Below are 17,330 nucleotides of genomic sequence, written 5' to 3' on the forward strand. Positions count from 1 at the left end.
TTATACTAAAAAGTCAGACAAACAGGCGACACGGCGAAATAGCGTGACTTTTTTATAAAAGTCGATCAAAATAAATCTAGACGTGACGCGTGTTTGCAAATTGTACATATTACGATCTAGGAGGTATATAAACAGTTGTAAGACATAGTAAAAAAGAATTCTGGTGAAAAAAGCCTTTGGTGGACATACATAAAATGTGCGCACACATTTTGCCTTTTATATATATATATACTAGTGAGTGTACCCGGCGTTGCCCGGGTGTTTAGAGGTGTGTGTGCTCGGATGGAGAGGGAGGGATAAATCAAAACAAAAGAATAAGCGAAGTAATAACCCAGTTTAAATATTATTTAAAAAGAAACAATGTTAAAACTTCTTAAAAAAAAAATCGTTGCCCGGGTGTTTGTGGTGGGGGTGAGGGTAGGAAGTTTTTAAGTTTTGGTAGGTAGGTGGGATCGAACCCGAAGCCTTGAGGCGAAGTTGGAAAATAAAGTGTGAAAAAATGTGACACGTTAACCGCTCAGCCAGCAAGAAAGAGTAACTGAAACACGTTTGAATTTATGTAAGTAGAAACAGAATTGACAGGTGCTTGCACTTAAGGACTTAATGAGGTCAAATAGAAGTAGCGGAGTTAACTTTTACTGTGGGGAAGTTTTTTGGGGTTTGTTTATCCAACTTTGGCTGGTTTTGTTTTTTTGGGGGGGGGGGCAGCTCCCCGTAAAAAGAGGATTGTCCAAATTGAATGGCAATTGTCTGATATAAGGAGAAACTCTACATTGATTAAAGCTGATTGCTTTCTGGACATCGCTGGGAACAATGCCAGCTTCGAATTAGTTTTGCTTTCATACTAAAAAGCCGAATCAACACACGGTGATAAAAAAATATCTCGAAAATAGTACATAAAAGTCTGGCAAATTAAAGATAGACATGACCCCCATTCTTAAGTCATAGATATAATTTAGGCAGCATATAAAAAGTTTTAAGGAGTGAGCCGCCTGAGAAGCCTGACAAAAAAAGCCTTTTGCGGACATACAGAAAAAGTGCACACACACACTAACACACATTTTCGCTTTTAGAAGATAGATAAGACGACTAAAATGACTCTTTGAGTTTGCAGTCTGGCAGTTTTATGCTACAAATTAAGAAGCAGAGTATCCTGAGGAAGCAATCAAATCATAATTTGTATGTCACTGTAGTTGCCACACTAAGTGTGTATGTGTATGCAGACATGGAAAAAAAAAGGAAGAAAAAACAATCATTTATATGTTCATCAACTTATCTTTATTTTAAGACTTTTTAAGATTTTTGATTTTAAGAAGCAAAATACAAGTACAATATTTGAAAATATTTAGTTCACTTCTAATGTAAAAAGGATTTTCTTTTTAAACATAGCCATCAGAATTCAAAACATGTAGTGCGTTTATGATATGGAATGAGTAATGTTTTTTTTCCCTTCAAATCATACATGACTAATAAAATGTAGTGCAATTTTGATGTAAAAAGAATGAATTATATTAGAGAAAAAAAAAAAAAATAATGATGCTTGTGTTTTTCTCCAAAATAAATTAAAGAATAAACAAGTTTCAATTTAAAAAAAGATTTGGCACTTTTTTTTTTGTAAATAATTTTTTCTGTTGTACATATAAAATCCTGCGTAGATAGAAGTTCGTGGAGGTGTAAATCAGTTTTTTTTCCCCCAAATGGACCATCTATAATATAAATCTCACCTGTCTGTTTAAATGTATGTATGTATGTATGTTTGTATGTCTGCCGCCTAAAACTTTTGACAGAGGCGACGGAATTTCATGAGATCAGTATCGTTTTGAAGCTCGCCCCTTCGGACAACAAATATCGAAAAATTGGCTAAAAACATTAATTCCTTCACCTTGGACACTTTTCTACAAGGAGTGGTCTCTTTTTCACCGTTTTTGAAAATCACACCTCTTTTGATTGACTAACCTTAATTTAAACCTTTGCCATTTCCGCTTTGGCGATGGACGCAATGGCAAAGACATCACTTTTTTTTTCACATTCTTTTCCTCCTTCACAATACAGGTTCAAGCCCGCCTGCCTACTACCATATTTTTTTTTTTTTTTTTTTTTCTCAACACACAACTTGAAACCCCCAGGCAACGCTGGACACCCAGGCTAGTTTTCTTCTAAAGTGATGTTACATTGATCTTATTTGATGAACCTGTCATTGATCAGCTTGGAACTCTATTAACACATCTTTGACTTTCAGTTCATCTTTCCTCTTACAAATAGATGTGTTAGTTTCTTATTCTACTATGCTCTATACACTAGAGAGGGTTACATTTTTTTTTTCTTAATGTTTTAGCTGGGGATGGGGCATCCAATCAGATGCCAGGCATTTATCCTCTATTTCCAACCAAGAAATATTTTTAAGATTCTAATCGTCCCTTTAAGTGTAGTTGTTTGTATGTCTCTTGCACTTGGTTCACCGAGTATATTTGCCAGGTAGATTTAAAAATTCTTTTTTGCAAGTTCAGTTACTCTTTTAATTACTGGAACAAGAGAGGTCCTCCTAAGATTCCATTTTTTTTTTTATGTCATGCATAAAACCTTGATATTTCGATATCTTTTTCCTCTCAGCTCTGTTTAATCCGGCATCATTAGGAACACTAACTTCTACTAGGGTTGCTTCTTTCTTGTTATATGTCACTGTATATATCACTATATCAGGGTTAACATCTCCATTTTCAAGGTATGTAGCTGTAGGAATCACCTAGTCATAGTGGATGGTGAATGACTTATTTCCAACTGTTCTTTCTGGTATATGTTCCCAGTACTTGCTGCTACATTTGATATCCAGCATACAGATGGTCCAGTGGTGATATTTACACACTCCGTTATACCGCTTTGTATGATAACCATCCCCTAGCAGAAACTTACAACCGTATGTCAAACTATTTCTGTGTGGCAGAACCTGCACTTTTTTGTCATTGCGGAGACCACTCATCTTAAAAGCATTTGTCATCAAGTCTTAATCTTGGGCCGCCATTATAATCCTTTCCTGATCACAAGTGATCCTTGTTTTAGCCAGTCTATAGAGCTTTCCTTATCTATATATTTCTGCATGAATTCAGCCAGAAAATACTTGGCATGCTGTTTGTTGGCCCTTTAGTTTTTAGCAATGAAAATCTTAATGTATTTTTGGTGACTCGGCGCTTCTACACTATTGGGCCCAAATTTGAGAAATCATAAAACTGAATTTCACATGAAAACAATGGCATCTACGTATTCCTTGTATTTTTAAGATGATTATATCCAAAAATTACGAAAATCGATAAGGTAAAAAATTATTTATTATCAAGAAAATAAAAAAAATAGAATTTGATGAAAACAATTGTAAAACACAGGAGAGTTCATGGGGGGGGGGTAATTTTCTCTTTTGATTTAAATAAGATGGTGGAATTTTTTTACTTGCTAACACAATTAAAGTTGTTTTGCTTAATAATTCAGTAATATTCAGATAATTTCGACTGCATAATTTGGAAACTACCATTGTAATTAGAATTGACAAAAAAATCAGTTGAAACTATTGTTTTTATCTGAAAACTCCATTTATCAACTACAAAATCTCATCCCAATTCTGTAGAAGCGCCGGCGACTCTTAAATTGGAAGGCCAAATGTTTTATAAAATAATTTTTTTTCTGCAACCAAGACTGAATCTTCCATCCAGTATAACACTGTACTGAGTCTTTTTACTACACGCACAGCATCACAGCAGATATTCGCACCAGTATTTTGTTATCTACCTCAAGGTCCAAATGTATCTTTTAGTGTTCAGCCTGGAGTCTGTAGAAGTGGTATGACATGTCGCCTTTATTGCTGACAACGCCAAAGACAATTGAACTTTGCATGTATAAATTTAGAGCAGAGGTTCTCAACCAAAGGTAAATTTACCCCTAGTGTAAAAAAAAAAAAAAAGGGGGGGGGGGCGGGGGGGGCAAGAGTAAATAATTGAAGTATCTGATAATTTAAAAATAATTATTTCTTTTCAGATTGTTATACCTAAGAAATGTACATACCTGGATTCATATGATTGATATGGCTTTGAATCTAAAATCCTAAACAATAAAAAAAAAGTTCTTTTTGACCTAGTTAGAAGAACCTCTATGTACATAGGCAAATGTTGTTCTTTCAGCAGTTCTTCTGATCTAATGTAATAAGTTTGGAAACAGCTGTTTAATGTATGTTTCAGAATTTTTGAGATGAGGATTGGTTATTCGTATTATTTGGATTCATCGGACTACTCTGTGAAAATCAAACTCAAGATGAGAATAGTAGTCCGATGAATCCAAATAATATGAATATCCGTTTCATTATTGTGTTGTAATTAATCGAGAAGGGAATGGCTGAGCGGCCAGGATTCGCTACCATATAAGCTAATGCTCTTAATACAAGCTGCTGTACAACTTGGTCCAGATAAAGAAAGGAACAGTTTGTGAGGTTATCAGAGGCAGCAACTTAAAATTTTTTTACTCATGCTCGGTTCATTCTTGCAGTTATGCCTTTTGTTGCCATAATCGAACATCATAGTTGTTCATGTGTGTATTTTGCGGCGTTACACAGCATTTCTTCATTTAAACATATTTCGTATCTACTTTATTTGTCAATTATTTTTCTAAAGTTAACCAGATTTTTTTTTGTTTTGTTTGGCCTGCTTCTCTCATCTTGGTTGTTATTTTTACAATGTTTAGGCTGATGTAACCTTCGACCCTTAATCAGATGTATGTCCACACTGGATGTTATTGGTGAATGTTTTTTGTTTTTGTGTATGCGTATATATATATATATATATATATATATATATAGGGTGTTCCAAAGAATTTGACGGCATTTCGCAGGATATGTGAACGGACTCGACTATGTCCACCCTCTTCCTACTAACGTTGAAGAACTCAAGCAGAGAATCACTGCCACACTGGAGTATGTTACCAAAGACATGCTGCAGCGTGTTTGGCATGAGTTTGATTACATTGTTGATGTGTGCAGAGTCACAGACGGCGCTCATATTGAACATTAATGAACTGAATAGTTTCCAAAAGATATTGGCATTTAAAAGGACTTCAAAATTTTTGGCTGTGCATTATATATATATATATATATATATATATATATATATATATATATATATATTCAGAGATGATCCTTAGGATATCTGGACTAAAATGGGAGTACCTGAATCCATGCTGTCAGCCAGAAAGAATTTTAGCATTTATGAGGTGGTATACTGAGTTTTCGTTGATTAATGACTCAAAAGTTTTATCGAAGAGAGAGAAAAAGGAGACTATTAGGGTGATGATTAAGCAGGTCAGGTCTTTCACTAGAATTCTTGATTATTGGTACCACAAAGGCACTTTGCCAGCTGGCAGAGAAACAGGACTTTGTAGGGCATTTATTATAAAACTCTGAGAAAACATAGCAGAGCATTTCATTATTTGTATAGCAGGGATAACCTAATTTAAATTCCATGTGTATCACAAACATTTTCGATTCTTTGTGGAGTCATCATAATCAGGTAAAAAAGGAAATGAATGAAAAAGCTGGAGAAAAGAAAAAGAATTTTAAAAGTTAGCCGTGAATTCTGGTATCATGGGAATTAAATTGTTAACACCTTTCCCCAATTCCGATGCAATCACTGATTCTGTTCTAAATTCGTGCTTCCGATACAATTTATATTATTATGGACATGGTAAAGGTGATTATCACATCAGTAAGTTTTATGGAAAAAGAAAGATTTTTTTTTTCTTCTTCTGAGAGTCTTGGAGAATGTACCTTATGCAGTGCTATGGTTCAAACTAATTTCAAATCATTATCTTTTCCTTGGGTGAGGAGGGGAAGTACGTGATCAACGATAATACTAAAATGCTTATTCTAAGAGAGAGGAAAGTCTGAAGAGGATAGGAAAAGGAGAGTAAATTTTGCCTATAATCATATCTCTTTATTGAGAACTATTATATTTTGCAATTTGTATTAAGTTTAAAGTTTTAAATTTATTTTTCAGACTGCATGTTTCAAAGAAGAACGAGATGTGCTGGTATATGGTGACAGGCGGTGGATAACTAACCTACATTATGCATTTCAGGATGATAATTACCTGGTAAGTATACACTTGTTATCTATCTATACCTGTCTACTATTATATAAAAAGAACTTTGTGTGTTTGGTTCATTCCCTATGGACACGTAAACAGCTGGGCTGATTATTTTTAAATTCCACACAAACGCACTTGATGTGCCTGGCAGTGTTTTCAGATAGGTTTTGTATCGGAATGTCTTTAATAAGTATTTAAAATCAAAATAATCCAATGAAAGAAGGAACAGGTGATTTTGACAAAAGTTAACGCCTTATACAGCCTAACATTACAAATGCTTTTGAGAAATTTTATTATCTCACAAGCAGAAAGGCCCGACATATAAAATCAACAATAAGCTCTCTGATATGACAAAGACGACTTCGGAATGAGTGTTTCTGTTTAGAGCACAATTGAACCATGATACTTGATAGTTGCATTTTAAACTTTTAATTCAAGCCGTTATATAAAAATGATTTTATAAAATTAACAGTAGCTTCTCTACAGTTCAATGTAGACTACAATGTATTGTGGACTAAGTTACTGCGGGGAGGATTGAAAAATGGCCGATTTTTACCAATTTCGATGACAATAAAATATGGGAGGGTTAAACATTCGTTGATCCTCATTCATTCCTGGGCAACATTGTATTTCCCTGCTAGTATATATATATATATATATATATATATATATATATATATATATATATATATAAAACGAAAATTACAATTGAATTTACCAAAATGATCCAAGATTGTAAAATTAAAGTAAATTATAAATATTAAAGAATTAATATTTATAAAATTATCTCAGCCAGATATAAAAGCTCGATAATACCAAATAGGAAATAGAGCTTATAATATGAGCAAACAGTTAATGAAATATGTTAAAAAACACTTTGAAATGAGTTAAAAACATATTTAATCTGAAAAGGAAACGCTAGATAAATGGATCCATTAATAGAGTATTAACTATGTAATTATAAATATGAAATCTGCATAAAATAAATGGCCAATGTTAAGCAACCTGCTTTAAGTAAACATTGTTAGCAATAACAGGAAGCATCTGCTTAATTATACCATTTTTATTTTTGTGCTAAAATAAAAATAAAAAATAATTTAAATTCCATATGTATCACAAACATTTTCGATTCTTTGTGGAATCATCATAATCAGGTGAAAAAGGAAATGAATGAAAAAGCTGGAGAAAATTTTTTTTTCAAAAGTTAGCCATGAATTCTGGTATCACGAGATTTAAATTAACATCTTTCACAGTGTGAAAACTGTTCACCTTAATGCGCCTGTTTCACCAAATTTAATCTTTGTAATTTCGGTTTGTTAGGCATCTCTGTTTTCATATGGAGAAGACAGATAACGATTTTTTTTTTTTTTTGCTTATCTATATTATATTTCTCTTAGTCAGTCTGTTTGTCCATTTCACCTTTTCTCAAAAAACTATTGGACTGATCTAGCAGAAATTTTGTATGGACTTTTATGATAAGATGCAGCAAACTCTGTATTATTGTATCTGTTCAAGGACATATTTATTCTAGAAGTTTTCTTGAAAACTACTGGTTGATCTAACTGAAATTTTGTATGGACCTTTGTTATAAGATGTAGCAAACTACGTATTATCGTATCTGTTCAAGGCCATATTTACTCTAGAAGTTTTCTCGGAAACTACTGGGTTGATCAAATTGAAATTTTGTATGGATCTTTATTATAAGATACAATGAACTAAGTACTATGGTATTTGTTCCATATATGTTTAGAGATGACCAGGGATTAGTATTTAATGCAAATTCCTGATGACCCCCCCCCCCAAGTAATGACACCTTACCAATTCTCCAATACTATTGCTACATTTGATTATTGTACACACAATAACCCTTATCCCTGAGTGGCCATTGGGTCTTGATAAGTGGTGAACCCCATGTAAAAAAAAAAATTTTTTAAAAATGGGCACATATTTAATCTTATTCAACCATCAATTTGCATACGGAACTCGTTCTAAGTCAATAGTCTATAACTTTTGCCCGTTTTTAATGGGAACATGAAGTTTAGTATATTTTATTTGTATAATACTACTAGTAACTGAAAGAAATTTTTTTTTTTTTTTGCTTTTTTTTTTACAAAAGATTGTTTTATACTAGGTGGGAACTATTCTTTACTCTATTAAAGAATTCAACCTATAAATAATTGGTTCTTGTTCAGAATTCATTCCTATATTTAAAAAAAAAAAAAAAAAAAAAAAAAAGAATCTGTATGATATGTATCCACAATGAAATAAAAATATCATATTCCAAAAATAACCTAAACTCATCAAGTAGTTTTATTGTTATAAAGAAGTTCAAATTTTATGAGTAACCGAGGAGAGACTGTCTTGCCTGCTATTTTCAAAACCAAACTAGAGAAACAAAGGAAAATAGCTCAATAATTCAAAGTTGTGAGATTTATGTTGCAATGCCTATGAATTCCCTTTGATCACTTAAAAATGATTGTCTTTATAAAAATAAAACTTTCAACTTACGTAATTTTTGGAATCTGATATTTTTGTTTTTGTTGCAGGTACACGCATCTTACAGATTATTCTTTCTTTTTTATTTTTTTTATTGTAGGGTGAATTCTTGCTGGACAAGAACCAAATAATTTAAGGTTTAATTTGGTTTCTATGTTCTCTTGGCTTAATGAGCATCAAACCTACTTGTGAGATAACCGTCTACTTTTTTGTTGTTGGAATGATTATATCACTAGAGGAGTACATACATCCAGTACGTTTGCTCCAAAATGTACCGGTGATCGCTTAATAAAAGGAAAGAAAAGAAAGAAAAAAACAATTTTAAGACATTTCCAGTATATTTTCTCTACTTTACATTCATAATACTAAATGGATTTTAACTCAAAATGATTCCTCAATTATTAATAGATAAGTAAAACCATTTTCTAATACCTATACAGATTTTTTTTTTTTTTTTTTTTTGTCATTCTGCTCTTAATGTCACTGTACATTCAACAGTAGGTTATTCACCATAATTTGGATGATCTGTGTTAATAGATTTTCTCGTGTGTGACATGATGGGTGAGATGATACGATTATTCTCCTCACATGTAAGTAACTGGTTTCGAACTTTGATGAATTCACAGGAGTGCAAATCACGTGTGAAGCTTCCGACTTGTGGCTTTCACAGCTTAGCGTATATAGGCATGGTGTCAAAATATTCCAAGCTATAATTCCTCAAAGCGTTAACATAAACATCCCAGAATTATAGATCTATCTTATTCTCACACTTAGTGCGGATATGTTCATTCCAGCATGACACATTTATGGATTTTACAAATTTTCAACCATTGGATGGAAACTGCATCTTTAATCATGGACACATCACTTTAAATATCTTCTTTTTTTTTTATACACTTTGTTAGCATTACTCTCTGTTGAACATTAGTTTTCAATTTTTTTTCCCCATTAACTAGCAATGTTATAGCAAGTCTGTGAAAAAAAATTTTTTTCCTCAGAATAAAAAAAAAAAGAAAAAAAAAAGCCAAATTTTTAAAACTCCATGGAATAATGAAATAATTATTTGTATTGCTGTATGTAGACTGTGCTCTAGTGTCTGTGAATGTGTGTTAAACATGATTCCAGAATGGAAAGAGTTTTATCCATCTGATGGCATCAAAGTAGACAACATTATTGGCATAGTGGCGAACTGGGCAAAAACATGCCTACTTATAAATTGTGTTCTTTTCAATAGACTTTTTGTCATGTAGTTTTGAAACCAGCATTTGGAAATTATAGGACAACCCCCCCCCCCTTTTATATAATACAAATAAGAAGAGACAAGACAAATTTAAATTTGTTCAATTTTTTTTTTTTTATTTGGATTCTCTGTCATTACATACATTACTGTCACTAGCTGGTTTTAATTTTTATACATCATCAATACGGCATAATTATATTGACACCGATTCTTATTAGATCATCAAAGTTAAGTAGCATTGAACCTGGTCATTACCAGATGGGTGAACATTTAGGAATACCAGGTGCTGTATGTAGGAGGATATCAACACCTCCCTGTAACAATTACAAAAATATGAATGAAGATGCAGTCTCCATCCAATGGTTTGAAATTGGTAAAATCCATAAATTTGTAGTGCTGGAATGACTGCATCTGCACACTTACTGTGAGAATATTCAGATAAGATAGATCTTTGTATAATAAATTTAAGTTGTTTGCATGTCTGCTAAAAACTTTTTTCATACGCATTGTATAGGTACCAACTCGATATCGTTAGAAAGACCCGTTTTTGGATAAATAATTTAATAAGATGGCGACCAAGTTCCATTTTTTTTTTTTTTTGTTTAAATTGACTCTAGTATAATATATACACAAAATCCCCATAAATTAAAATATATTTAACGTTGTGCGTTTGTCCGTGCGTCCGTTAGTCTGGATGATTGCCAGATAACTGTCCATTAGTTTTTCCTCAAATTTTGCCACAGATTGTATTTCATTAAATAGATATGCACAGTAAAAAATTTCTTTTTTTTTTTGTGAAAATTCCTTTGCGTCCCCAGGAGCTCAAAAAAGATAAAAAATGACCCAAAATGGCCAAAAATGACACTTTTTCCATCATAGCATTTGATCCATCCATTAGATTTTCCTGAAACTTGGCCTAAATGTGGAGGCCATTATTCTTAATATAAATTCAATGTAGGTGACCCTGGCAAAATTCTGGTTTGCATCCCTCTGGGACTTTTAGGACTAAAAAATAAACCTTTTTTGGAGCTCTTTTTTCATATTACTCAAGAACTTGATATGTATGTCTATATAGTAGTTTTTCATGTTGCTGAATTCAAATATACATGTCTTAAGGCGTGAAACTGCATTATTTGTCCATTTTCACTGGGATTAGGTGTTTTCAGAAGCTCAAAAGTGGTCACAAATGCTCCAAAATTGCAAAAATGACACTCTTTACCCCATAACTTTTGCCCCATTCATTAGATTTTTCTGAAACTTGGCGAAAATGTGAAGGTAACGTTGACCTTTCACACTTCTCACGTTCATCATTTCTTCACTATTTTTTTGTGGTGTCATCTAACCTGCAGCACCAGAGGGGGATCACGTACACGTGGCTTGTTTTAGGCTAAGATGTTGAATATTAAGAAAGAGATAAAAATTCTACTATTTAGAAATCTTATTGTAAATTTTGCCCTGTGATTTTGAAATGTTGCATTCACCTGTATAAAATGTAAAAATTATTTATTTTTCCAGTACCTTGTCATGGACTACTATTGTGGTGGCGACTTATTGACATTACTTAGTAAATTCGAAGAACGCCTTCCAGAGGACATGGCAAAATTTTATATTGCAGAAATGGTCTTGGCTATCCACTCCTTACATATGCTTAGATACGTTCACCGGGACATTAAACCCGATAATGTATTGCTCGACAAAAATGGACACATTGTTCTGGCTGATTTTGGGTCTTGCTTGAAATTGTTAACAGATGGCACAGTAAGTATTTTTTTTTGGTATTTAAAAAAACAAACATCTTTTTTTGTCTCTGATTTTTTTTAGATGGGGATTGATTATTTGGACTGTTGTTCTCATCTCGAGTCTGGACACTCAAAATACAACTGCGAATTACTTACGTCATCTACTCGGCCATGTCTGATGGAAAAAGAGCATGTTATCTCTGGAGGGTTCCATTTGAAATTCAGTGCAGATTGGCGAGTTTGGCGGGGAGGAAGATTGGCGAGTTTGGCGGGGAGGAAGATTGGCGAGTTTGGCGGGGAGGAAGATTGGCGAGTTTGGCGGGGAGGAAGATTGGCGAGTTTGGCGGGGAGGAAGATTGGCGAGTTTGGCGGGGAGGAAGATTGCCGAGCTTGGCGGGGAGGAAGATTGCCGAGCTTGGCGGGGAGGAAGATTGCCGAGCTTGGCGGGGAGGAAGATTGCCGAGCTTGGCGGGGAGGAAGATTGCCGAGCTTGGCGGGGGGGGGGGGGAAGATTGCCGAGCTTGGCAGGGAGGAAGATTGCCGAGCTTGGCGGGGGGGAAGATTGGCGAGTTTGGCGGGGAGGAAGATTGGCGAGTTTGGCGGGGAGGAAGATTGGCGAGCTTGGCGGGGAGGAAGATTGGCGAGCTTGGCGGGGAGGAAGATTGCCGAGCTTGGCGGGGAGGAAGATTGCCGAGCTTGGCGGGGGGGGGGGGGAAAGATTGCCGAGCTTGGCAGGGAGGAAGATTGGCGAGTTTGGCGGGGAGGAAGATTGCCGAGCTTGGCGGGGGGGAAGATTGCCGAGCTTGGCGGGGAGGAAGATTGCCGAGCTTGGCGGGGGGGAAGATTGCCGAGCTTGGCGGGGGGGAAGATTGCCGAGCTTGGCGGGGGGGAAGATTGCCGAGCTTGGCGGGGAGGAAGATTGCCGAGCTTGGCGGGGGGGGGGGGGGGGAAGATTGCCGAGCTTGGCGGGGGGGGAAGATTGGCGAGTTTGGCGGGGAGGAAGATTGGCGAGCTTGGCGGGGAGGAAGATTGGCGAGCTTGGCGGGGAGGAAGATTGGCGAGCTTGGCGGGGAGGAAGATTGGCGAGCTTGGCGGGGATGAAGATTGGCGAGCTTGGCGGGGAGGAAGATTGCCGAGCTTGGCGGGGAGGAAGATTGCCGAGCTTGGCGGGGGGGGGGGGAAGATTGCCGAGCTTGGCAGGGAGGAAGATTGCCGAGCTTGGCGGGGGGGGGGGGAAGATTGCCGAGCTTGGCGTCGGGGGGGGGGGGGGGGGGGGAGATTGCCGAGCTTGGCGGGGGGGGGGGAAGATTGCCGAGCTTGGCGGGGAGGAAGATTGCCGAGCTTGGCGGGGGGGAAGATTGCCGAGCTTGGCGGGGAGGAAGATTGCCGAGCTTGGCGGGGAGGAAGATTGCTGAGCTTGGCGGGCAGGAAGATTGCAGAGTTTGGCAGGATACATCTGAAGAATGTCTGCAGTTACATGTACCAGAACATTGTGTGAATAAAACTCAAGATGAGAACATTAGTTTGATTAATATGAATCTCTTTGTCACTCCAAAAAAAATGATTCTATGTAAACTTTGGTGTTTTAACTTTGATCATTTTCTTTTATGATCTATTATTTCTTCCTCAATTTAAAGAGTGTAATTCTAATATTTTGAGGTATCGCTTCCTTAAAGGTGCCTAGAAAGCGTGTAAATATATGTATTTTTTATTGTCTTTGAAATAAGTTTTTACTGCTATTGTTTTTATTTATTTGATGCAGTTTGTATTTATTTATAAAATTGGTAAGAAATTTAGTTGCATATAAATTATTCTAAAATTATTATATTTTTTTTTTTTTTTTTTTTTAAGGTTCAATCATCAGTAGCAGTAGGCACTCCCGACTACATATCTCCTGAAATTCTTCGGGTATGTATGAATATGTCTCTCTTTTCTACTGCTGAAGATCTGTGCATGCATGAGGGTGACTGGCCTGGTTTGTGTGATGGCTTTGTATTTTCCTTGTCAGTGTATATACAATCAATCAGATTAAGAATTTTTTTTATTATTATTGTCCTGTGATTCATTTTATTTAGGAACTGTTATTTTTATTCTTTGGATGACTGATAACATCTATATGTGCCAATATTATATATGTATTATGCTTCTCTGCTTATTTTTACACACACACGCACGCACGCACGCACGCACGCACGTGTGTAATCTTGTCTCTCTGTCTGTGTGAGGAATGGTTTCTTCTGAACTACTGTCAATTTCTGGTCTACAGACTTGAAATTTGATATATAGAAGAATTGGACCTGTAAAACAAATTTAATTCAGTTTTTAGCCGGTAAATACAAAATCTGCATAAATTAAAATATATTTAAGCATATTTTATGGGCAGCAACTACTGTATATTGGGTACAATATAATGATCAATAGAAAATGGTTTCTATTATAATAATAATAATAAGAAAAGAAATTAAGATATATTGAGTCATATTTTATGACTGGGCAACACCGGGTAAGGTAATGGGAGGTGTAAGAAGCATGAAAACAGTGTTTTTAATTTTGTTTTATTTTGATATTTAAAGCAAACCTCCGTTCTTAGTCACAAAATGTAGCGAAATGAATCAAAATGAAAGACGTTGAAAATACTGGTAATCTTTGGGCTGCTTTATTCCTTGCCAAAACTTCTGAAATCGTTCATGAGAATTCTTGTAACTGTTTATCAAAGAAAAGAATGTTGTGTTTTGATTTAGCAGGTTCTTGTGGTTGTTTAAATATATTTATACTAGCTGGATGCCCAGCATTGCTCAGTTGTGTACAATATGCTTAAAATGATATTTTGATTTATGCAGATAGAATTTGATTAACGACATCATCGTTGTTTAAAACATTTTTTTTAATCAATAGAGGTATGAATCAATCCTCTATTGATTATTATATATTACGAGGAATAATTTGCCCAGACGACTAATTTGCAAAAAAAATTGATTGATTCAGTAAAAAAATTTTTTTTTTAATAATGATAATGTTGTTCATCGAATTCCATCTGTAATATCATGTCAGCTGATATTTAGGCTTGACGATCTTAATAAATTCTCCGCCGCTTATAGATAAAAAAAGAAAAAATTTTTACGGGGGAATATTTTATATTACACCAACCAAAGTTACACCGGTGTAACATAAAATATTCTCCTGTAAAAATTCCTTTTATCTATAAGAGAAGAAAGACTATTTTTAAGATTGGATTTTTGATACTTATCAGATGAATTTCTGTCAAAAAAACGGGTTTGTATTACTGTACACATAGATTCGAAAAAGTTGTCAAAAAACAAATATATAACAAATGTTATCAAAGGCAAGATAAGTTACTTTTCTACCTAACTGGATATATTTTTCGTGTTTTTATTTAATGTAACATGTTTATTCAGCTCGAAAAACATACAGTGTTTACTGATGTATTGGAAAATTCAAGATGGCGTCTGATTCTCTCTTTAACATGGTAAGTTTGGGAAAAAATGTTATAAATAAAAAACCGGATAAAATACTGTTAAAAACTCGCTTAATATATGTTACCGTGACATAGGTTGACATATATTCGGCGGGTTTTTAATAGTATTTTGTATAGTTTATTATTTATTACACCTTTTCCCAAACTTACCGTGTTAAAGAGAGAATCAGACGCCATCTTGAATTTTCCAATACATCGGTAAACACTGTATGTTTTTCGAGCTGAATAAACATGTTACATTGAATAAAAACACAAAAAATATATCCAGTTTGGCAGAAAAGTAACTTATCTTGCCTTTGATAACATTTGTTATATATTTGTTTTTTGACAACTTTTTCGAATCTATGTGTACAGTAATACAAACCCAAAAAAACATATCTAAGAACACTACCATAAACGTAAATTAGCTTTGTGTGAAATTTGCAAAAGATGCGCTCAGCCGTTTCGGAGCCTATGAGGAAGGAAGTCACACATAAACACATACACACAGTAACTTCTATATAAAAATAAGTCAATCAATTAATCAATAAGGGTTTTATCACTCAATGAGGAACTCATCCTTGGACTTTAACCATCAACTATCAACTATATAACTATATGGGACCCATGTGTTGTATCAGGTCATCCCTCCATCGTGTTCTTAGTCTTCCCTTTAGCCTCTTATGTCCACGAGGTGTCCATTCCGTTGTCCTGATGGACCATCTATTGTCCTGTTGTCTGGCTACGTGCCCTGCCCATCTATGTTTGAATGTTTTGATGGCAGTATTAATGTCAATAAGTCTTGTTTGTTGGCAGATCCAGATGTTTGTCTTTCTGTCTTGTAGAGTGATGCCTAACATTATCCTCCCCATCTTCCTTTGTGCTACTGCCAAGATTTCACATTGGCGAGTTGTCAGGGCTCATCTTTCACTACCGTAGATCATCACCGGTAGTACATATTCGTTGAAGATCTTTCCTTTGATTGACGTGTTTGTTTTTTGGTTTCTCATGATATTCTCCACTTTCCCAAAAGTATGTGTGTGTGTGTGTGTATGTATGTATATATGTGTATGTAGAGGACGCAAGGTTACATGTCATACCAGGAATGAATACACAGAAATATTGCCGTGTTATGTCCAATCAAATATATTTACATTTATTTACACATAGGTACAGGTTAAAAGTTGTTCATAGCAAAAGATGTTTGAGTAACATTACTTGCGTAAACCATTTTACTTGGGTAAATAATAAAGAATAATATATCTATAAAAGTGAGTGAGTGTGTGTGTGTATGTGTGTGTGTGTGAGGACACTTCTCAACCTATATACTTGATAAATTTTTGACTTACAGACCTGAAATTTGGTATATAGAGTATTCAGATATGTGGAAAACTTTTTAATCTGTTTCATCAGGAAAAAAGGGGTCAAAATTGATAAATTGGCATGTGGGAGGCCACTGGATTTTTATCTGCTTTCAACTATTTCATGACTGCGCATGTGTGGTCATGAAATGACAGCTTCCTTATGTTAAGCACGAGTTTGTTTGAAAACACTAGTTAAAAGTATTGTCAAGTTGGTGTTAATGGTTATCATACTGGACTCACTGTCTTTAGGTTTTAGTTTAGTCAACAAAAACCCTCCTCTCATGACGAATTCGCTTCTATGCGTGCGTCATACGACGTCGTAACCTGATTTACTTTAAATATTTTAAAAAGCGACACAATTTCGGCGATGTCGTCTTAGCTCAGTTGCTTAGAGTGCGGCCTCATTATCTAAACGTTTTGAGTTCGAATCGTGATGTGAGATGTCTTTTCTTTTTTTTTCGATTTTTTAAAAATTTTAATATTGAAGCTTGGTTATTTAAGCCATTTTTCACGTGTTTTTTCAGATCTTTTTAACGTTCGTTTTTCTGTTTTTTTTACTTTGCTTATTCCTTGGTTTTCATTAAACACCCCCCCTCCCCCAATACCGACCACACACACACACCTGAAAACATCCGGTCAACGCCGGGTACCCCCTGAAGTCATTTTTCACGTCTTTTTTTTTGGGGGGGGGGGGGTTATTTTTCAGATTTTTTAAAGAAGTTTTAACATTCGTTTTTCTGTTTTCTTTTTTTTTTTTTTTTCCAATTTTTACATTTAACATCGTTCGTTTGCTTTACGTTAGTTTTTTTTTTTTTTTTTTTTAAATATTTACTTCGCTTATTCTTATGTTTTGATTAACACTCCCCACCCCGCCCGAGCACACACACCTCCAAACAC

General features: G+C 35.0%; 1 protein-coding gene across 8 annotated transcripts in view; it reads left to right on the plus strand.

The window, feature by feature from the left end:
- Positions 1–17,330, plus strand: part of LOC145268301 (serine/threonine-protein kinase MRCK alpha-like) — a 350,826-nt gene that overhangs the window by 93,790 nt on the left and 239,706 nt on the right. For all 8 annotated transcript variants that reach the window (XM_080123725.1, XM_080123727.1, XM_080123729.1 and 5 more), the window contains exons 4-6: positions 6,030–6,125; positions 11,371–11,613; positions 13,446–13,502. In XM_080123725.1, coding sequence (XP_079979851.1) covers positions 6,030–6,125; positions 11,371–11,613; positions 13,446–13,502 — 396 coding nt within the window. The remainder of the gene's footprint in view (positions 1–6,029; positions 6,126–11,370; positions 11,614–13,445; positions 13,503–17,330) is intronic.

The sequence above is a fragment of the Euprymna scolopes genome, chromosome 43, assembly GCF_053919585.1.
Source record: "Euprymna scolopes isolate OS-2025 chromosome 43, ASM5391958v1, whole genome shotgun sequence".
Lineage (NCBI taxonomy): Eukaryota > Metazoa > Mollusca > Cephalopoda > Sepiida > Sepiolidae > Euprymna > Euprymna scolopes.